The sequence below is a fragment of the Diabrotica virgifera genome, chromosome 5 (genome assembly GCF_917563875.1).
Source record: "Diabrotica virgifera virgifera chromosome 5, PGI_DIABVI_V3a".
In the NCBI taxonomy this organism is placed as follows: Eukaryota; Metazoa; Arthropoda; class Insecta; order Coleoptera; family Chrysomelidae; genus Diabrotica; species Diabrotica virgifera.
The window spans coordinates 157,036,793-157,060,462 of NC_065447.1; the positions used below are offsets into that span (position 1 = coordinate 157,036,793).

General features: G+C 33.5%; 1 protein-coding gene across 1 annotated transcript in view; it reads right to left on the reverse strand.

Annotated features, from left to right (window-relative positions):
• Positions 1-12,807, reverse strand: part of LOC114332842 (myosin light chain alkali-like) — a 42,236-nt gene extending 29,429 nt beyond the window's left edge. The window contains exons 1-2 of the mRNA XM_028282621.2: positions 12,581-12,807; positions 2,424-2,454 (exon numbers count right to left, since the gene is read on the reverse strand). Coding sequence (XP_028138422.1) covers positions 2,424-2,454; positions 12,581-12,583 — 34 coding nt within the window. The 5' untranslated portion in view covers positions 12,584-12,807. The remainder of the gene's footprint in view (positions 1-2,423; positions 2,455-12,580) is intronic.
• Between the last annotated feature and the right edge of the window lie 10,863 nt (positions 12,808-23,670).

The window sequence follows — 23,670 nt, forward strand, 5'->3', positions numbered from 1 at the left end:
CATATATAGTATACTAGTGACGTCATCCATCTGGACGTGATGACGTAATCGATGATTTTTTTAAATGAGAATAGGGGCCGTGTGCTAGCTCATTTGAAAGATTTTTCAATTCTCTATTCAGTAATATAAACATTTACATAATTGTTTATACAGGGTGTCCAAAAATTTTTTATTAAATTAAATTATTTGACAAAAAAGAAGTAGAAGGACACCCTGTACAAATAATTATGTAATTGTTTACATTACTGAATAGAGAATTGAAGAACCTTTCAAATGAGCTAAAACGCGACCCCTATTCTTATTTAAAGAAATCATCGATTACGTCATCACGCCCAGACGGATGACGTCACTAGTATACCATATATGCCACAATATCATAACTTAAAAATAAAAATCGACCTGTTTCGGGATTTTACCTTAAAGTCGCCGGTTTACGAATTAACGAATTTATTCCTTTCATTTGCACCATACTGTCGGTGGAAAATAGTGTCGCGCACGCTTGATTAGCAATTAAAAAACAAAGGAGTTTTGAATATTGTATTGCAAAAAACTCTTCGGGATTTCATCAATCGATGTTGAAAGAATATCTACTTCCTTGGCAACATTCAAATTTTCAGTTTTTCACATAGTTTTTGAGGGTTAAAAATGGCCGATTTCGCAATTTTTCAATTTTTAATCGCTTATATGTCAAAAACTATTATTTTTAGAGAAAAGTCACTAAAGATCTTTTCTGTTTGGAATGATCCAAAAAAACCTAAAAAAACTTTTTTCCATGCAAAAAAAATAATTTTATGAAAAAAACAAAAAGAAATACGTTTAAAAAATTTTCGACCACCTTTTGGTCCTGGCAACATGCAAATTTGTTAAAAGGAGTCCTTTTTGAGTAAGATTGTGCAAAAAATCCGAATCAGAATATTTTTCCTAGCGGATGCGCAGTGGCTGTCTGGACTAGGAGCCATTTTTGTTTTGAAAGATGTCTGAGATGGACAAAACGGGACACTTATTAGTTGGATAAAAAAGGAATAAAGTTTTTTATGTCCCGTTTTATCCACCTATTTATTTGTTGGCCTATTAATTTTTTAAATAGCGATAAAGCGTGTTCTCATACTGCAGAAAAGAACAACATATTTTTATGTGACTTTTGTTCTGATGTACGTACCTAGTCCTAAATAAAAGGTCTTATTTCCCATTTTGCAATAAAACATTAAAAAGGCCTATTTTTAAGTTTCTGAATACTGAAGATATTGTTTTGTCAAAGGTAAATTTTGCTTTGCAGTCTTATATCTACTTAAATATACTTTTTAGATAATTTTATGCAAAAAATTAAATATTGTGAACCTATCCCGTTTTATCTAACCGTATCCTAAAACGGGATGTGCAGGACTTTAATAAATAGTTTTTTTACTATTTTCGATGCTGTGTGCTTCGATAAATGTTATACCTATAAAAAATAATAATATGATAATTTCTTTAACATTTTTTCCGTAATAAAAATAAACAAGAATGGTATCCCGTTTTGTCCAACTCTCCCCTATATAATGCAATATAATGACATTTTTGAGTCCCTTCTATTAAAATATTATTGTTTACATTGACACTTTACGACAGAAAATGCAAATTTGTTTAAATAAACACCAAATCACTGTAAAATCGCATAAAATAACATTTTGAGAAAAAAAGAAGAAGATTTTTTGACCTTAAATATCTTATTTTTAAGTCCCGCAGAAGCTATAGGTACACCAACTTTCAGAAAAATCGGAGATTCAAAAGTTTTTGCCTGAGTGATTTGACATGGAATGTACCATAGTGCTGAGGTATGATATCTTCCATTCCATAGGGATTTCGCTTGTGTTTATGTATGCATTCTTGAAATAATTGTCGAAGACATTCGTACAATTTTTTCGTTCTGTACTTAAACAATTCTCCGGGTATATCCCCTGGTCCGGGTGCTTTGTTCCTCTTCAGCTGTTTACATACATTTTTAATTTCCTCTGTTGTTAATCTTATTGGCGAGCCGACTATTGAAATCCTATCTTGGTTTTGATTTCTATGTTCTTGAAATTCGACTCTATTCTCTACCAAAAGTTCTTTGAAATACTCTTCCCAGTCTTCAGGTTTTATGCTCTTTATTATATCCTTATTCTTTTCTTGTCTCAATTTTTTTATCAATTTCCAACTTTCTGTGCTTTTGGTTCCTCCTATACATATAGATAAGTATTTATTTGTTGGCAGTTTCTTTCCCAAGGCTCGTTCTTCTTCTTAGAGATTTTCCTTCGTACTTCTGCTTGTTTTTCTTTATATATTATTTTGTCTTGTAATGATAAAATATAATTAATATAATATTACTAATATTTTAATAAATATTCCAATTCTTTAAATAAATGAAAATTTAGTTTGTTTAAATTTAAATACAAAATACTTACTTTCTATTTCTGTATCTTTTAGCTTGTCTGCCTGTAACCAAAAATAAATATTATTTTTATACGTTTAAAAAAGACAGAATAAGAAAGACAAGAAATGCTTTTAACAAACTGAGGAGAGACATTTATTTCTTCTGAGATACTACGTGTTCTCGGTATTATTTTATGGGTTGGAGGTTTGGACAATAAAGAAAGACGTTTCAAACAGATTAAATCCTTTCGAATGAGGAGATTACAGAAGAATATTACAAATAAGTTGGAGATGTAGGGTGACGAATGTCCAAGTGTTGGAACTACTGGAAAAAGAGAAAGATTTAAATACTATTAAAATTAGAACATTACTATATACAGGGTGTTTGGTAAAGAATGGGCCATAGTTTAACCTTAGATTCCTAAGGTTAAAATAGGTCGATTTAAGCTAACTTACCTTAGTACAAAAGTTGATAGTAACCGAAATACAGGGTGTCAAAATTAAACTTATATTTTATTTATTTTTGAATATTTCCTGACAGACATGGGACAACAACACGAAATTTGGTAAGTGGTGCTGGTATTGTACAGTCTATTAAATTATGTTAAACAAACGTTTCTGTCTACTACCAGAGGCGTACGACGGGGGAACGTGAATGGATTACCCTTCCCAAATTCTACGCCACTGATAAGACTGCTATCATACTTCATTAGAATACAAATATTGCAATGGGCCGGACATGTGATAAGAACGGGAGAGGATAGGCTACCAAAAAGAGCACTGAATGCTAGAATTCAGGGAAAGAGACCGGTTGGAAAGCCAAGAAAATGCTGGGAAGACACAGTAAACAGCGACGCACAAGCTCTTTTGGGAGTCCGTGTATGGAGAAGAGCAGCCACAGACAAGCAAGGGTGGAGGCAAAAAATAAAGGAGGCAAGGCTCAATTTGGACTGTAGTGCCGCAGAAGAAGAAGAAAAATATAATATATATTTATATAAGTTATATTTTATATAAGTTATATAATATAATATAATTAATAATACAAGGAAGAATACAATGTAGAAGGTGTTGTGGAAGATGAATACTAGTTGAACAATTTAAAAGCTTTCCTTAACTGTAGTTCTGCTGATTCCTTTGTATGTCTTTTAGGTTGTTACCAAGATTGTATTTTCTAATATTTGTATTTATTAAGAAAGTAAATTGTTAGATTTTTATACAGTTAATAGTTATGCTAAGTTCATTTTTAGTATTTATATTTATATAATTATTTATTTTATTTTAATAGGTATTTATGATATAATTGTTAAAAGTACACGTCTAAGGCACGCCTGTGAAAGTTTGCAGAATGAGCGAAGCGAGTTCTGCAATTCACATGAGTGCCTTAAAAATGTACTTTTTAACACGCATATCATACAATATTTTTTCTACAAACCTAATTACAGGACAATATCTACAAAAACTTTTACTTGAATTTGACTGAGATTTCATTTTTATATTTTTTTGACATTACATCAAAATTGCCTATACGGTCAATACGAACTGCAGTGCCATACAAATTTTAAAGCACTAGTGCCTTAAAGTAGCATTTTTAACGCTCGTATGGAGTGCTAAAATAGTTATTTATGAAACAGTTCGTGAAGTATGCTTTTTGCGAACGCACGCGATTTTTAGAGCACGAGCGACAACGGAGCGAGTAAGTTCGCAAAAAGTACTTCATGCACAGTTTCATACAATATTTTATCTTCGATAAACAAATAGAAAAAGCTGTAACTCTTCGTCACTGGAATTCATTTCTATTCTACAATTTTTAGAACTTTGACATTTAAAAATTCTAACTACTCTCAAACCACAAAACTGTCAAAACTTTTGTTGTAATTCATTGCTCATATTGTCATTACCATGACAACGCGAAAGTTAAGGATTGTCACCATGACCACTCGAAAGTTACAAACAGTGCGAAAGAGTATCCCATTTAAAACACATTGTTACTTCACGCACACTTTAAATCCTTCACGCACTGCTATCTATAATGACAGTTTTCACAAACTAAAAACTTATACATAATATGACATAGAGTAGATAAATTTCATTTTTAACACGGTTGTAGAAAAAAGGTATTTTATTTACATTATTTTATTAAAGTTGAAAATGATGTCAATTTTTTTATGTTTGTTTCATTTAGTTTTATAAAGCATACATCCCTTACCAAATGTTTGAAACTGTATCTTGCTGTCCTTTAATTTGGATTACACCCAATTATAATGAAAACATAAATATAAATATATGCGTCATTTGACGATCGTTATAAGTTGCGGATTTTTCTTCCTCGCCTTTGTAAAACATAACCACTTAGCTTTTCGGCGGTTCTTCTTCTTCTTCTTCTTGTAGTGCCCATCATGGAAATCTATACTTTGCACACTGCTGCTCTAAAAATATTTGTAGTGGTTGTGTTGAACCATGTACGTAGATTTTTCAGCCAGGAAATCATTCGCCTTCTTGGTCCTCGCTTACCTTCTACTTTTCTCTGCAAGATTAGTTGTAGCAGTCCATATCTTTCACTGTTCCTCATGATGTGACCGACGTATTCGGTTTTGGCTGTTTTTATTTTGATTAACAGCTCTTTTTCTTTTTGAATTCTCAGCAAAACACCCTGATTAATAATGTGGTCGCTATAAGATATCTTCAGGATTAGACAATAAAGCCACATCTCAAAAGCCTCAATTTTCTTGTAGGTGGCGTCTGTGAGGGTCCACCACTCAACTTCGTACAACAGTAGGAAAGTATCGACAAATCATTACATTTGAATTCGGCGGTTCACCGGCAAAAAATACACTTTATATGTATAGACTGGAGGATATAGGTACTTGGATAGGTAAGGTGTCAAAAAGAAATCAATTTGGTAACAACAATAGTTTGTTGTTGTCTTGATCTGTAATTTTCACGGATCTAGCTTTCAATCTAAACTGTTATAAGTCTGATGTGGTGGCGAAAATATGAGTATTTGGGCTGGAAATAGCTTTTACCAGCGAACAAACCTTATATAGTTATCTAGGCTAATATTGACAAGCAAAAGGAGTCGACAACATCATGGATAAACATTAAATGCCTTCTATACAGGGTGATTCATTAAGAATGTCCAATCTCTAAGATGTAGATTCTAGATCTCAAAATATTAAGATTTAACCCAAATCACTTAAATGTAACTCCTTATTGAATTACAGGGTGCTTTATTTAAAAATTTAAAAACTATCTGTACCCAGTACATACTTTAAAACTAATTGACATTTCCTGGTCATATTTGGCAGAAAGTTAAGGTACTGTACAGCTTGCTAAATTATGATAAATAAACGTTTCCAGCTACTACCAGAGGCGTACGACAGTCGACAGTGAATGGTTGACCCTTCCCAAATTTTACGCCGCTGGCGGAATTGCCACTACAAACAGTAAATATTATACTGTTAACTTGTAACGACAAAGTCATTAGTTTCCGAGATATTTGAAGTTAAACGTGTAACATGTTTGTCTCGACACTGAAAAGTAAAAGGGACTTAAAAAACCTATAGTCTTCATTGTCTTCAAACCAAATATATCCCGTTCTAAACCGTAACAACTCAAAATATCACAATTTTACAGGAGAGCAAAAAAATATTTGCTTTAATTATTTCCTAATATATTTTTTAATTTAGTAAGTATAAATTTAATTTTTGTATCAATATTTTACCTGTTACAACTGGACTAGAGTAAAATAGGAAAAATATTTATTTAAAGAAAATTACAACTAACAAACGACATTTTGATCCGAAATAATACAGTTTTTCTTCAAAAATTTGATTTACACTTCTTCCCGAAAAAAAAAACGTTAAAACATATTGGTGTTATACTTATGGTCTCTTTTTGAATTAATACTTTTCTTAATTAGACGAGGCAACCAAGCATTAAATCTAGGAATTTTGTGCAGTAAGATGAATCGTCATACAACTTTTTGCATTCGATTAGAGTAGAGTAGAGTAGAGTATTTATTGGTAATAATGTACAAATGTACTTTTACAGGTCAGCAATAATTAAAATTGTCTAAAATTACATTAAAAGTTGACAGTACTTCAGTAAAAAAAAAAAAAAAAAAAAAAAAAAAAAACCTATTACTAAAATTTAAAAACTAAACACTAATTAAATTACAGGACAAAACAAAATTTAGATCTGAAGTACTCCTCAAATGAGTAGAAAGCACCCATCAGAAGATAATTTTTAATTTGTCTCTTAAATTGGTTAAAATCAAGACTTTTAATAGATATTGGTATACAGTTATAAAATTTCAATGCTAGGTATCTGGTTCCATTTCTGGTCCTCTCAAGTCGACTGAAGTCTGGTACAAGGGCATCATGATTTCTAGTCTGATAAGTATGCTGTTGTGTTTTATACAGATCTACATTTTGATGAACATACAACAGGCACTGCATAATGTACACAGAAGGTAGTGTGAGAATCCTCAGGTTTCTGAAAGACTGCCTACAATCGTCCCGATAACCCTGACCTGTGATTATGCGAATACACTTTCTCTGCTGACCAAACACCTTATCTATATGGCAAGAGTGTCCCCAGGAAAGGATTGCGTAAGTTAGTCGTGAGTGAAAGTTGCTGTGATATGATGTAAGAAGGGTTTGAAGGGAGGTAACCTTAGATAGGTTTCTAAATAAAAAGAGTTGGCTTGAGAGCTTTTGGGAAAGTTTCAGTATGTGCCGTTCCCAAGTGAGTCCCTGATCAAGATAAACACCAAGAAATTTAGCTTCCTGTGAACAATCTGTTAAAATGGGATGTGTAATGGTGTTATGTCTTAGGGTAAAGTTCACTGTTTGTGATTTTGAGTTATTGAGAGAGAGACGATTTGCCAAAAACCATTGGAACAAATTGCTCTCTGTGGTCTCAAGATCAATATCACTGATTTGGGAAGGGTGGTAACTTTGATAGCATGTAGTATCATCAGCAAATAGGACTGTGCTTACTGGGCCCTCTTGTGAAAATCCCAAGTCATTTATATAAATGAGAAATAATATTGGACCTAGAACTGACCCTTGAGGCACTCCATACATCAAAGGTTTTTTATCAGATTTGAGCTGGTTAAAAAACACATATTGAAATCTATCTGATAGATAAGACTCAATCAATTGAATAGACATAGGATGAAAATTATAGGCATGTAATTTTTTAAGAAGAATACTATGAGTGACACAATCAAAAGCTTTAGTAAGATCAAGGAACGAGGCAAGGGTATCAAGAAAGTTTTCAAATCCTTCCAAAATACTGCCTGTAAAATGATCGATAGCAAGTGTTGTTGTTTTGTTTTTTCTAAATCCAAATTGCTGCACTGCAAAAAGCCGATTAGATTCAAAATAGTCATTGATCTGCTTCTTTAGGATTCTCTCAAACACTTTGGAAAGAATTGGCAAAAGAGAAATTGGACGAAAGTTATTATGATCATCAGCCGAACCTTTACGTTTAAAGAGAGGTATGACTTTCGCAGTTTTAAACACTGAAGGAAAAATGCAGGATGAAATTGAGTAGTTTATTAGTTTAGTTAAAGGTAAGCTAATGTTGTGTTTAATTGCCTTGATTATTTTTGTGTTCATTCCATCCGGGTCCTTGCTCTGGCTATTTTTTAATTCTTCAATTGCTTTTACAACTTCCTCCAAATTTGTTGGCTCAAATCTGAAGGAGCAATGATTAGAGGCGAATGAAGGAGCATGTGGTATAAAACTAAGGTATGTATTGAATGATTGGTCAGTATGATTAAGTGTATTTATTACATTTTCAGCAATACCACAGAAGAAATCATTAAAACTATTTGCATTGAGTGATGAATTTTTTATTGGTAAATTCTTACATCTTGAGTTTATTAGGGACCACATGGCCTGTTGACGGTTGTTAGAGTTTAATATAAAATCATCATTAGATTTAATCTTTGCCTTATGTATAGCATGTCTGTATTTTATCCTATATTCTGAGAGTGTTTTCTTTGTCACTAAAACGGGGTCACTTTTATTTAAAGATGTCAAAAATTGTAGTTTCTCCCTCATAAGTTTCAAATCATCATTAAACCAAGAATTTTTTTTACATTGTTTACCTTGCTCAACAAGCCTAGATTTTTCTGGAAAAGACAGATTTATTGCCTGCGTTAAAATATCGATAAACATTTTAAACCTTGAGTCCACATCAATACATTCATTATCAATAAATTCAAAATTTTGTAAGCAAAGATTGTTATTTAAAGAGGCCAGTCCCATCTCTGTAATGGGCCTGTAGCTTATTCTAGATTTAGAAGTAGTTTGGGACACTTCACATTTAAACAATATGCCTTTGTGGTCTGAAGTGTGTGAAAGATCAACAGCTTCGGATTGCAACATGGTACTATTAATATTTGTAAATATGTTATCAAGACATCTATTATAACGGGTGTTAAATTTTATTGATTTTTTGAGGTTATAGGATCTAAAGAAATTGCACAGATCCAGGGCTGCAATATCCCTTTCATTGAAGTGCACATTGAAATCCCCTGTTATAATAAGAGGTTTATTTGTATTTAACTTTTTGAAAACTTTTGACATTGTATTGAAGAATTGATTTAAATCACCATCTGGGGTACGATACACAGTGACAAGTTGAATATCAAATTTTACCAAATGTACACCTGTTATTTCACAATGTTTTTCAAGAGACAAACTTTCAAGATTTAATGAAACAGAATCAAAGGTTTCTTTAATATATATACTTACACCCCCATGAGAGCCCACAGTCCTTGCAAAGCCAGAAATCATTCTGTAGTTCTTAATTTTAATTGAAAATAGTTCCTCAGATACTAGCCAGTGTTCATTTATACATAAGCAATCTGCTGATACTTCATTGAGGAGGACCTCCAGATCTAAGAAGGAGGTACGCAAACATTGTATATTACAGTGTAAAATAGTTTTTTGTGCTTTCTTAAAATTTCCTAAAATACCTTTATTATTATTATTATGTACAGGAACATTTACTGCACCACGGTTTTCTTCAGCGGATTCACTGAGGATCGAGGGCGTTGAACATGGAGAAAATGGTTTATGTTAGTTCCCAGTGGCCATAAATCAGATGACATTATGGCATCATTGTTTATCTCAGGAACTCCTACCTTAAAAGAGCTATATAGGTGGTCCTTTTTGGTAACCATCTTCTCACACACACAGTCCTGGTCAAGCTCATATGAGAGTGAGAGTGTCAGGCAATTTTGTGAACTAAACTGATCTCAGGCAAAAAATTTTGTGCATGAGAAATTGCATCTTTAAAGTGCATCTCGAAGAGATGGAAAATAAAAAATTTAGGACTCAGGAAATATTGACGGAAATGAGTTCAATGTTTATACTTGGGGGGTTTGGAGGTCACTGAACGCGAATTTCATATCGGCGATGATGGTCTGCGAGGTACCTGGTGCTCAGGGCAATTCGCGAAATGATTCATAATTTTTCAAAAATCTATCGAATGACACTAAACACGACCCCCACTCCACTCCCTGAAAGTGGGGTGGGGGTAACTTTAAAATCTTAAACAGAATCCCCATTTGTTATTGCAGATTTTGATTGCTTACGTAAAAGTAGCAATTCTTATTCAAGACATTTTTTCGTATTGTGGATAGATGGCGCTATAATCGGAAAAAACGATTTTTTCGTGATACCATAGGTAAAATAGAAACGGTCTAATATCTCGAGAAATGCACTTCCAAATAAAAAACTAAAAAATAATACGTATTCGATATTTTTCAATAACCTATTGAACATAAAATACTATTGACATAAAATACGACCCTCCACTCCCCCCTGGAGGTGGGGTGGGGGTAACTTTAAAATCTTAAATAGGAGCCCCCATTTTTTATTACAGATTTGGATTCCTTACGTAAAAATAAGTAACTTTTATTCGAGACATTTTTTCGAATTATGGATAGATGGCGCTATAATTGGAAAAACTCTATTTATTAGCGCCATCTATCAACAATTCCAAAAAAATGTTTCGAATAAATGTTATTTATTTTTGCATGAGGAATCCAAATCTGCAATAAAATATGGGGATACCTATTTAAGATTTTAAAGTAGCCCCCCACCCCACCTCCAGGGGGTCGAGTAGAAGATCTTGTTTGATGTTATTCGATAGGTTCTTGAAAAATATTAAATACGTATTTTTTGGTCTTTTATTTGCAAGTGTATTTCTCGAGATATTAGACCGTTTCTATATGCACAAAATTCCTAGGTTTTGGGCTTTTTAGTGCTTCGTTGCTTCGCTTAAATACGTTTTTCACCGGAAACTAACGTTTCTTGTCACAAGTTTAAAATATTTTTGCCGGACTCTGGGCTTTAGTTTTTAATTATCACATATCGTTTCGCCCCGTCTACTGAATATTACAGTTTTTTTAGGAAAAATATGATGCACAATTAATTTTGTTGTTGAGATAAACACAGAAATGATTTTTTAGGCACTTTTGAACGGGATGTGCGATACATCTCTTAAAATTGTATAAATGTATGCGCTTAGATTTTGTTTAAAAAAATTATACTCATTTAAAAAGTGTTTTACTGCTTTTGTGTGTATTTTTTTATTCTGTATTTAACAACCAATTCATTACGAAAATAACAAAATCAGTGGACGCTTAGACAATAGAGAACTGGAAACTTGCGTTTAAAAATTAGTGTGATACAATAATTAAAAAAAGATTCTTCATTGTAGTTATAAAAACTTGAAAATAATTACGATCTATACTATCTATGGAGTTTCATAATTATTAAGGACAAAAGAATAAACATAGAAAATTTCACCATCATGTCAATAGTTTTAGAAACACATAATGACACTGTACGGAATGCAAATAGTATCAGAGCCGATACCAAAAAAGGATGGTAGCAACACAATGCTAGGTTTTGTAAATGTCATGGCCATTAAAAATAGATGCCTTATTGTATGCGGATGCCATAGTCCTTATAGCAGATTCCGTAACAAAAATGGAATAACTTATAAACATATGGACAGAAGAAATAGAGAAATTAAAAGTGGAAATAAACATTGAGAAAAGTAAAATAACGGTCATCGGCGAAAAGGAAGAAAATTAATTAAATAAAAAATGCCAAAATACTCAACTGGAAAAAGTTACCGCATATGATTATCTTGGGAGTATAATTACCAATGATGGAAAAATAGACCTCGAAGTAACTAACAGAACTAAAAAATCGAACAAACTGTATTGCGCACTAGCGCCAGTTTTGAGGAAAAAAGAATTGTCCCAAGAAACAAAAATGAAAATAATGATTGTGATACTTACGATACTATTACGAGCGAAAATTTTAATTTGCAGAAAAAGGATATTATTAATAGGATAAATGCAATGGAGATGAGACATCTACGAGCCAAAGCCGGAAAGACCTAACGGGATAGAATAAGAAATGATGCAATAAGAGGGATAACTAAACAGGAACCAATAATGAACAAAACAGTAAAGAGACAATTAAACTGGTATAGACATCTGATGAGATTGAAACCTAGAAGGCTAAAAACAAATTCACGAAACAAGGAATATTATAAAAAAGAAAAAAGGCAGACCAAGGAAAAAATGGAAACAGCAAATAGTAGATGCGGGAACAATTAAACAGAAAACGCTTGAAGAAATGAAATTAATACCACACGACACAAAAGAATGAAAGAGATGGAAGAATATGTAGATAAACTAAACCCAAATCCGACACCTGAAAGGATACAAGGAAGGGGGAGAAAGAAAGAAAGTAAATATTGGGGCGATAAAGTAGAATTTTTAAAGAAAAGTAAAAAATTAAAATAAATAGACACATGAATTACTTTTAGTCTGAAGAATAACTGTTATATAATAATTTATTTGTAGTATGTGGATTGTTATATAATAAAACCTAACACATTTAATTGATTGTTATTCTCCAAATCCTTGTTAATATAATATTTTTTACTGAAATTGTTTTAATGGTTTTACCGTTTTAAAAAAAAAAGTGGATTTTTTATTAGGAGGTAGGTAAAGTTTAAAATGGAAGAAGATGATTTTTTTCTTTTAAATGAGGTATTCCATTAAGATCAATGCTTTAAATACTTTCTTAAATTAAAATGTATGCCAAAAAGGCGATTGAGGGGTATTAACTAAAAAAAAAACACTCACCATGTTGATCACCACCCCGCACTGGCTTCAAGTACAGAAAGTTGCGCACGAGTGAGACCCAAATGCAAATATCTTCAGGTTTTATATAGCCTGTAAATCTAATTTAAAATCAAACCATCTAATGTCGCTAGCATGTCGAACCCTATTGGTCGAACCAAATCGGTATCGAAAAAATGTGCTAGTGAATTTAATAGCACTGCAGTACCTTAATTAACAAAGCTCTGCCAAATCTACAGGTAGAGATTAAAATAGTTGGAGCGCGAAGACGGAGAAGGTACATATAGTCCAGGCTGTATCGTCGCACCCGTTAGGTAAATTATTCCAATTCGATTTTTTCACGCAAGCTTACTTAAAAAGAGGTCCTTATAACAAATCCACAGGGTGCCAGGCGGCACGATAAAGATTTTTTTACAAACTAAGTTTTCAATCTAATAATATATCTCTCTCTCTCTCGTTCCATCCCTCCTTGTGGAGTATTGGGCGCTTATGCGTTTCTTGGCCAAAAGTGTAAGATTGCTGTCTGGCCGGGACAGCGCATCTTCTTTTGTTTTTATTCTCTGGATAAATTGTGAACTAATTCCCTCCACTCTCTTCTATCTTTTGCTCTCTTTTTGACTTCGCCCCATCTTAGTCCAATTTTTTCGTGTTCTCTCGTTGTTGTTCTTTTCCAGCTGTTGTCTGGTCTGCCCCTCTTTCTTTTTCCCTCTGGTTGGTATTCAAGTGCTTGTCTTGCTATGCTGCTTTGGTCTTTCCTTAAAGTGTGGCCGATCCATTTCCATTTTTTTTCCTTGACTGTAGTAGATACGTTAGTTTGCTTTGTCCTTTCCCATAGTTCTGTATTAGTTATTTTATTTGGCCAGTATATTTTTAGGATTTTTCTTAGAGATTTGTTTACAAATGTTTGTAGTTTTTTAGTTGTATTTTCGTCCTGTTTCCATGTTTCTGCTCCATAGAGCAGTATTAATGCAACTGTTAAAGATTTTAATTTTTGTTATTTCCGATATTTCGTTTGTTTGCCAAATTTTATTTAAAGCGTTGAATGCGTGTTGCGCCTTTGTTATTCTCGTCTGTATATCCTTTTTACACCCCCCGCTCCTTTCCATGACAGATCCCAGATATGTGAACTTGTCTACCTCTTCTACTTCTTTACCGTTTATCATTATTTTATTATTTGGATGGTTATTATTTTTTAGAAGTTTAGTTTTTTCTGTGTTTATTCGAAGTCCGATCGTGTCGGAGTACTGTGCCAATTTGTCAATTTTTGCTTGCATATGATTTCGGTGTTCAGTTATAAGGCAGATGTCATCTGCAAATTCGAGATCTTCTAGCTGTTTGAAAAGGTTCCACCTGATGCCTGTTCGATCGTCGATTACTTTCCTCATTACCCAATCTATCATAATAAGAAATAGGGTAGGGGATAGTACACAACCCTGTTTGACTCCACTTTCTATGGATATCTCTTCTGTTACTTCACCTGAATGTTCTAGTTTGGCTTTGTATCCTTCGTAGAAGAGTTTAATAAAGTTTATGATTTTTTGTGGTATCCCATATAATCTAAGGATTTTCCACATCTGTGCCCTATTTACACGGTCAAAGGCCTTTTCGAAGTCGATAAAACTCACATCTATATCTTTATTCCATTCATTTGTTTGTTCCAAGATAATTCTAAGGGTGCAAATGTGATCAATAGTGGAATGGTTGGAACGGAAGCCTGCTTGGTTGTTTCTCAGTTTTTTATCTAGTTCCGGCTTCAATCTTTCCAAAATGATTTTGGTCAGCACTTTGGATGTGGCACTTAGTAGTGTTATTGCACGCCAATTGTTGCATTTGCTCAGGTCTCCTTTTTTGGGTATTTTTATAATCAATCCCTCTTTCCACTCCTTTGGCAATTCTTCGTCCGTCCATATTTTATTCAAAAGTGTATGTAGCATCTCTACTGACTGCTCGGTGTCTGCTTTTATTATGTCAATGGGTATATTGTCGATTCCTGCGGCTTTGCCATTTTTTAGTAGTTTTAGAGTGTTTCCAATTTCTTCCATTGTAATTTCTCCAATATTCACTTCTAGCTCTGGTGATTCTACTTCATCTTCTATGATTTGAGTTATTTCATGCTTAGCATATATCTCTTCGAAGTATTCCTTCCATCTTTGTATTATTTCTTTCTCATTTTTTATTCTATTTCCTTGTTTATCCTTTACTTCTCGTATATTTCGTTGTGCTTTTCCTGTTAAGTTTCGTATGATTGTATATTGTGTTCGTAAGTCGTTTTCTTTCGCTGCTTCTTCTGATATATGTAGCATCTCATTTATATAGTTTCTTTTATCTTTTCTGGCTTGTTTTTTTACTTCTGCGTTTTTTGCCTTGTATTTCCTTTCAAGTGTCCTCTCTTCTTCCGATCCTTCCTTTTGTAGAATTTCTTCTTTGATCTTTTTTCTTTCTTCTATCAGTAGTAGAGTGTCTTTGGTAATCCATTTTTTATTTTGTCTTCTTTTTAATCCGATTGTTTCTTTTGCTGTATTCATCATCACTTCTTTAAAATATTTCCATGTTTCTTCGACTGACTCTCCAGTTTGTTGTGATACTGTTCGGTTAATTGCCAGTTTCTCACTAAATTTATTTCTTATACATTCTTGTTTTAGGGCATCAACGTTGTACTTGTTCCTTCTGCTGATTTTTTGGTTTTTATCTCTGGCTAATTTCATTTTTAGTCTCGCTTTGATTAGCATGTGGTCTGATCCCACATCAGCACCTCTTAAGCTCCTGACATCTTGCAGCCAGCTTCTCCATTTATATTCAATTATTATGTGGTCTATTTGATTCTTGTATCTCCCTCCCGGTGATTTCCATGTTTCCTTATGTATCCGCTTATGTTTAAAGATGCTTCCGCCTATTAAAAGTTCATTTTGCTCACAAAATTCGATTAATCGATTTCCATTGTCGTTTCTCTCTCCGATTCCCTCCTTTCCCATCACATGTTCATGTCCTTTATTATCATTTCCTATTTTTGCATTAAAGTCTCCGATTACTATTTTTATATCTCTTCTATATTTATTATTAATCTTATTAAACGTTGTTTGTAGTTGCTCGTAAAATTCTTCCTTCTCATTTTCGTCGTTTTTATTTGTGGGAGCATATACATTTATTACTATTATGTTATAATATCTTGCCTTCAGTCTCGCCCAAATAATCCTTTCTGACACTGGTTCCCACTCTACTAGAGCCTTTCTCCCCTTTTGGGCTAGCAGTATTGCCACTCCCTTTTCGTGTTTGTCATTTACATCCGTATTCCCAGAATATATCATTAGCTGTTGGTCACCTACTCGGGTTGATCCACTACCATTCCATCTTGTTTCGCTTAGTCCGACAATGTCTAATTTGTACTTATCAATCTCTTGGCTTACCTGCTCCAATTTGCCGGTTTCGTGTAGGGTTCTTACATTCCATGCACCTATAAATATGTTCTCTCTTATGTCTATTTCATGTTTATCTTTCGTTTTTGCTCTATTTCTATTTTCGTCCTTGCTCAATTCCTTTTTCTGTGCCTTGTCTGTCGTGATTTGTGCTTTTGTTTGTGTATTTTCTTCTTCTGTTAGTTTTTTGGATTTCCCTGGTCTTCTTCTAGCTGGTTGCTGTATTGATTCCATTTGTGTGTTTTTCCATCTATTATTAATTTATTATATTTTATTGTAACACTTTTACCCTTATTAATTTCTTCATTTGCGACTTGTCTTATTTTTTTCTGTGTTTGTAGTTCTTCTTTTGTTATGTCATTATTTATATATACTTTATTGCCTTTTATGTGTTTTAGTTTAGCTTTATTTTGCATGATCTTTTCTTTTTCAAACTTGTTCTGTAGTTTGACCAAACATGTTTTTTCTCCCAGTTTGATAACTTCTTCGATTTGAACATTGATATTCATTTCTTTTTCCATGAAGTTTCCTACAGTTTGTTTCAGTGCATTTCTATCGATTGTATCTATTGGCAAGCCTTGTATTACAACATTATTTACTTTCCTTTCCTTTTCTAGACTTTGTACACGTATTTTCATATAGTTTAGTTCTTTTTTCATTTCTTCCTTCTCCTTGTGTTTAGTTTGGTTTTCTTGTTTAACTTTCTCCAATTCTGTTTTCAGGTCGTTTAATTCCTCCCAGTACTTTCTCTGTTCATTCTTTATCTCTTTTACTTCCGTTGTTAAATTTTTTGTTTCTGTGGTTAAGTCATGCATCATTTTAATAATTTGATCGAGCTTATTATCTTCGTTACGGGTTTTGTTAGGCGATCTAGACACTTTTTTACTTTTTTGGAACAATTCTTCCTCTTCTTCTCTGTTCCTCTTTCTATGGTCTTCTGATGTGTCGTCGTCCGAATCCACTTTGTATCTATCCATTATTTTTACCGGTGTTAACAAATTCGAAGCCATTTTTTGTGGCGCAGCGTGCATGTATTACTCACTCCCGTTACTTAATAGTCCAATGGGTGTTTTGTCACTGTTCGGTTTGCGAAAAAGTGCCGAGCCCGCCTCAAAAGCGCGGAGGCTCTTCACCTTATCAAACCTAAATAGTTACTGTTATTTATAGTTCGTTAATTTGCATACGATATTTTTGTTCTTTCCCAATAAATATAAGAAATTGTACACATACAGATTATTTTCACTTACTTATATTCACTCCCGTTACTTAATAGTCCAATCGTTATTTTGTAACAGTTTGGTTTGCGAAAAAGTGGCGAGCCCGCCTCGATGGCTCAAAATCAAGTCACCTTATCAGAACTAATTAGTTTCTGGTTTTTATAGTTCTTTAATTTGCAAGCGATATTTTTGTTTTATTCAATAAATGTAAATATAAGAAATTGTACTTACAAATTATTCTGCTTGTTTTCTTGACTCACTTTCTGCACAATTTCACTTTGTCAGTTTATGGTTTCTTTGGCGCTTTAAAAGCTTTTTAATTATAGCCGTAATAATCACAAAACTTGATAAAAGTTACGAGCACTCATAAACACGTCTTACCAATTCGTAATAATATATAAAACGACAATAAATATCGTTCTACACACCACCAGTTTGAAAACAGTGGAAGCCTTCTCTGGTAACAACCTATGGGGCTTTTAAAAATTATAAGCCATGCGGGTGCCAAGACTATCAGAAGATGAGGGAATTTTAAAATTTGAAATTCACTTCCCATCTGCTCAGCGTGGTAAAGCTCCAACGAGAAGGTTTCCTACGTACTCCAAAAAGAGTAAATAAATTAAATATTAGACCTGTATAAACATTTTCACTTTTGTTGCAACCCTAAAATGCAGCAGCATTATATTCTAGTTCAATCAGAGAGTACAGCAAGAGTCTATACCGGTTTCGGGAATTTTTTGCCCTAGTTCAGTCAGAGAGAAGAGCATATGGGTCTACTAATGAAGGGAAAAAAGGCCCGAAACCGATATGGACTCTTGCTGCACTCTCTGATTGAACTAGAATATAATGCTGCTGCATTTTCGAGTTGCAACGAAATTGTAAATGTTTATACATTTTTAATGTTTAATTTATTTACTCTTTTTGGAGTACGTAGAAAACCTTCTCGTTGGAGCTTTACCACACTGAGCTGATGGGACGTGAATTACAAATTTTAAAATTCCCTCATCTTCTGATGGTCTTGGCACGCGCATATCTTATAATTTTTAAAAGCCGTGGAGGTTGTTACCAGAGAAGACTCCCACTGTTTTTAATCTGGTGGTATGTAGAATGATATTTATTGTCGTTTTATGTATTATTAGGTTGAAAACTTGTTTGTTTCTTATCAGATGTCACTACGACACTCCAGCCATTTCGTTCGTTTAAATCCGGGACGGCACGCATCGAGGTATCCTAGTTCAATCAGAAAGAAGAGCATATGGGTCTACTGGTCTACTGATGAAGGGCTGTCTACTGTCAACATCAAAATGCAAGACGAGCATATAACAATCAAGATGTAGAGCGCGTAAGAAAATTTAAGTACCTGGGAACCTCGCTATGTGAAGAGTGGATGTCGGATATGGAAATTAAATGTCGGATAGAAAGGGCCAGAAGTGCATTCATGAAATTCAGAAACCTCTTTACGAACTCTGACTTTGACCTAAACCTAAGACTAAGATTCATGAAATGCTATATATGGTTGGTGCTCCTATATGGCATGGAAGGATGGACTTTAAAAAAACATACGGATAAATACGAAATAGATGGACTTTAAAAATTAATAAGCTAGAGGCATATGAGATGTGGATTTATCGACGAATCCTTAAAGTTCCCTGGACCGCACGAATAGCAAATGAAGAAATCCTGAGAAGAATTGGTACAGAACGACAACTGCTATGCACAATTAAACAGAGAAAAACGGCATACCTGGGGCACCTAATTAGAAACGAAAGATACCCGTTTCTGCAAACCTTAATTGAAGGAAAGATAGAAGGAAGAAGGGGAGTGAGCAGGAAGAAAATGTCATGGCTCCGTAATGTCAAACAATGAATCGGGCTAAGAAACATAGGAGACCTAATACATACTGCAAGGGCTGGAGAAAAATGGTCAAACGTGATCGCGAACATCCATTAGTGTATTACATAATAAGAAGAAGAAGATTAAGGACAAAAAAGCCCCGATTATTGCTGCACTGTCTGGCTGAAATAGAATATAATGCTGCCGCATTTTCGGGTTGCAACGAAATTGAAAATGTTTATGGTACATTCCATGTCAAATCACTCAGGCAAAAAATTTTGGATTTCCGATTTGTCTCAAAACTGGTATATAGCTTCTGTGGGACGTAAAAATATGATATTTAAGGTCAAAAAATCTTCTTCTTTTTTTCTCGAAATGTTATTTTATGCGATTTTACAGTGATTTGGTGTTTATTTAAACAAATTTGCATTTTATATCGTAAAGTATCAATGAAAAACATAATATTTTAATATAAGGAACTCAAAAATGTCATTATATGGCATTATAACAAATTATTTTGATTCAAAACAAGTTTTTAATCAAATTTTTTATTGTAGAAAACGTTAAAATACCGTTTTCTCATTTTCCCCCATTCCCAAAATACATCGTCATCGATTTGGCTGAAAATTTCAGACTCAAAAGTATATTAGACCAGTCATGATAGCATTTGACCTTGCATGCCAAGATGCCCAAAATTTTATTTTTCTAATCTTTAGGGGAGCCAATAGTAGCCTAAATTTAAAATTATGAATGAATTCCTCCGTTACGTTAGCCGCCATCTTGATTTTAAAGGAGAACCGGTTTTGCTCAATATCTCCGCCATTTTTAACTTTTCGACAAAAATGGTAGGAACTGAATTGTTCCAAATAACTCGTATTAATAATTGTTACAATTTCTTTTTAACAATTTTTGTCGTGAGGTTCGATATTTTCGAGTTAATTGTACTTACAGTAGACGCCTATATTTTTGACTATGATATTGCATGTAACCTTTTTGGTATTGTAATAGAATTCAAATCCTTTCCACCACTTAAAGTTCTATGTTTTGGCTATCTGTGGGCAAATTTTCAGCCCAATCGATTATGATGTAGGTATTTGGGGAATGGAGAAAAATGTAAAAAACGGTATTTTAACGTTTTCTACACCATAAAATTTGATCAAAAACTTGTTTTGAATTAAAGTAACTTGTTATAATGCCATATAATGACATTTTTGAGTCCCTTCGATTAAAATATTATGTTTTCCATTAATACTTTACGACAGAAAATGCAATTTTTTTAAATAAACACCAAATCACTGTAAAATCGCATAACATTTTGAGAAAAAAAGAAGAAGATTTTTTGACCTTAAATATCTTATTTTTACGTCTCACAGAAGGAGTGATTTGAAATGGAATCACTCTTATACATTTTTATTATTTTTTTTTAAATTTTAAGAAATAACAGACAGTTATCGAGCACTGAATATAATTTAATTTTGCCTAAGTATACTTTTGCTCCTAAAGCATCTTCAGGGGCATCTGAAATAAATAAAGAAAAAACGCCATTGTGAAGCAACAAAAAGTTGGAAAACTTGGACAAAAAATCGAAGATAATGTGTATAAAAAGTTTAATATTGTTTTAAACTTCATCATCATAGCATCCACACTCCTAGCGGAATCATTGCCGCCCTCTTTGGGCTCTTCCGATTCGTTTGTCGCGGTGAATCAAATCGCATTAACATTTTGGTTTTACAATTGGTTGTGTGACTTGGCATCTTCTACAATTTTTCTTCATCCGTTCCTGTTTTTGCTTATGGTTGCCCATTCTCTGACTCCCATCTTCTTAATGTCCTCGACTATCTGGTTCTCCCATCTAGTTTTGGGTCTTCCTCGTGGTCTGCATGATACAGGTCTCCATTAGGAAATTTTCTTGATGACGGCTTCTGGATTTCTCCTTTCTATATGTCCCATCCATCTTAGTCTCTGTGCCTTGATAAATCTGACGATGTCTTCTCCTTTCAGAAGTCCTCTTACTTCGTGGTTCATGAGTTTTCTAAATTCATTATAACCTAAGTTTAGTGGGCCTGCTATCCTCCGAAATATTTTACTCTCTAAATAAATCTTTCTTCCTCTTTCTGGGTCAGACACATTACTTCAGCACCATATGTGATTACTGGTCTAATTGCTGCTTTGTAAATTTTCAGTTTAGTATTCTGAGTAAGCTTCTTATCTTTGAGGAAGTTATTGTATTTCCAGTAGGCTCTGTTTCCTGCCTGGATTTTTTCACTGATTACGATGCTTCTATCATTAGTTCCATTAACTGAGACTCCAACATATTTAAAGTGTTCTACCTTTTCAAACTCATATTCACCAATATTTAAACCTGTCACATTAACTGGATTTTTTTTTGAGCATATTAGGTATTTTGATTTGTTTTGATTTATTTCTAAACCCCTTTTGGATGCTTCCTTGCATAACTTTGTAAATTCTTCCTTTAAACTGTTCAGGTTTCTGCTAATTAATGCTATGTCGTCAGCATACGCCACAAGTTGCGACGTCGATGTTATAATTGTACCTTTTATTTCTGTAGCTCTTATTGTTCCTTCTATTGCGACATTAAATAATGACGTTGATAGAGAGTCACCTTATCGTACTCCACTTGCTATTTCTATATTTTTGGTGATACCGTTATCCGTAATTACTGCTGCAGTCGATCCTTCCATTGTCATTTTCGTAAGTTTTACAAGTTTCATTGGTATATCTACATAGGTTTTTCATGTCTTCTATTAGGTCGTGTCTTGTTAAGCTGTCAAAGGCTTGCTTGAAATCTATGAAAAGGATGTGTAAGTCGATGTCATGTTCGTAACATTTTTCAATTGACTGTGTGATTATGTGAACTGCGTCTATAGGGCTTTTCATTCACAGTCATTTGTTTCGAGCTTCTGTATTGTGTCACATAAAATTAATATAATATCTACGTCATACGTTATTGGTATCCACCATGATACAAACCGAAGACGTATGACGTAGATATATTAATATTATGTGATACATGACAGAAGCTCGAAACAAATGACAATCGATGAAAAGCCCTATTGTTGGCCTTCCCTCTCTAAATCCGTGCTGGTAGTCTCCTATTTTAGTTTCAATGTATTTCGAGAGTTTTTGTGTGATTAGTGCTGTCAATATTTTGTAGCAGCTGTTTAACACTTTTGTATTACTAAGCGGCTATTTTTAATTGTTAACAATGAGCGCTAACCGCGTATTCGGCGGCCGTCAATAGTGAGTGCGAAAGAAATGCACCATTCCAGCAGTTTAATTGTGCATCTCACTCGCACTCACATTGACAGCCGCTTCAATACGCGGTAAGCGCTCATTGTTAACAAATAAAAATAATTGAAAGACTGATAAGTTTGTACACACTTCAATGAATGAAGGAAGAGCTACAAGGTGCTACAAGTCATCATCGGAGCAAATGCTATAATAAAAAAAAGAAATCTTGTAAGAAAAGTACAAATCTCTTTTTATACTTAAGTACGTCAATTAGTACAAAGTACCGTTACATTGAGGCATATGCGTGAGCATCTTAAAAATATAAATATGAATTTGCATTACAACTTTGCTAAGTACTTTGTCCACCGTACAACCTCAAACAGCAAAAAAAAAAGAAAAAACTTTTATCATGGTATGGGTGTAGTTATCACAAATCCAGTTTGGCCTAATAAAGACATACCTGGCACGAATTTCTTCAGGATCTTGTAGGGTGGCTTTAAACTTATATTTTTTAACCAGTTATTAAGGGGAACGGAGCAAAATGCAAAATTTTGACGCATGTCAAAATTTTCAATGTGTTTTAAATGTATTCATATTTTTTTGAATCATGAGAAAACTAATAAGTATTTTTGAAAAACCTAAACGCAGAATGAAAGACTACTTTGTGACCGAGGGCCGAAAGTCCCTTAGAATAAATAAAAAGTTTCTTTTTAAAGAAATATTTGCAATTATTAAAAATCACACTAAATTTTCTCTTTTATTTTCACCCCTGTAACTTATTAAAATAAACATTATAGAAGTTTTCAGGGACTTTAGGCCCTCGGTAATAATGTAATCTTTCATTCTGCCTTTAAATTTTTCAAAAATATTTATTAGTTATCTCAGGATTCGAAAAAAATTAATTCATCTAAAAAAATTGAAAATTTTGACATGCGACAAAGTTTTGCATTATGCTCCGTTCCCCATAAGTCTTGAAAATTTTCATTTTCGCATTTTTCAAATTTTAAATCGCGTATATCTCGACAACAAGCAATTTTAGAGAAAAATCACAAGAGACCATTTTTGCTAGGAATGCCACAAATGATCTAAAAAAAATTGTCCGAAGGAAAAACATTGTTTTGGTGAATTTGTTTAAAAAAAATTGTTTAAACAATTTTTCGACGACGGTACCGCCTGGAACCCTGTGTATTTGTTATAAGGACCTGTTTTTGAGTAAGTTTGTGCAAAAAAATCTTCTTCTTCTTCTTAGATTAGGCCTCTAGGCCTGTTCTTAACCGATTTTGAGCTTGTATTCGTAGCTGTGATGTTGACTGCCAGCTATCTCGCCACCTTTTAAAGAGGCTTCCTATTGGTTTTTTGCCTGTTGGCTTCGAATCTC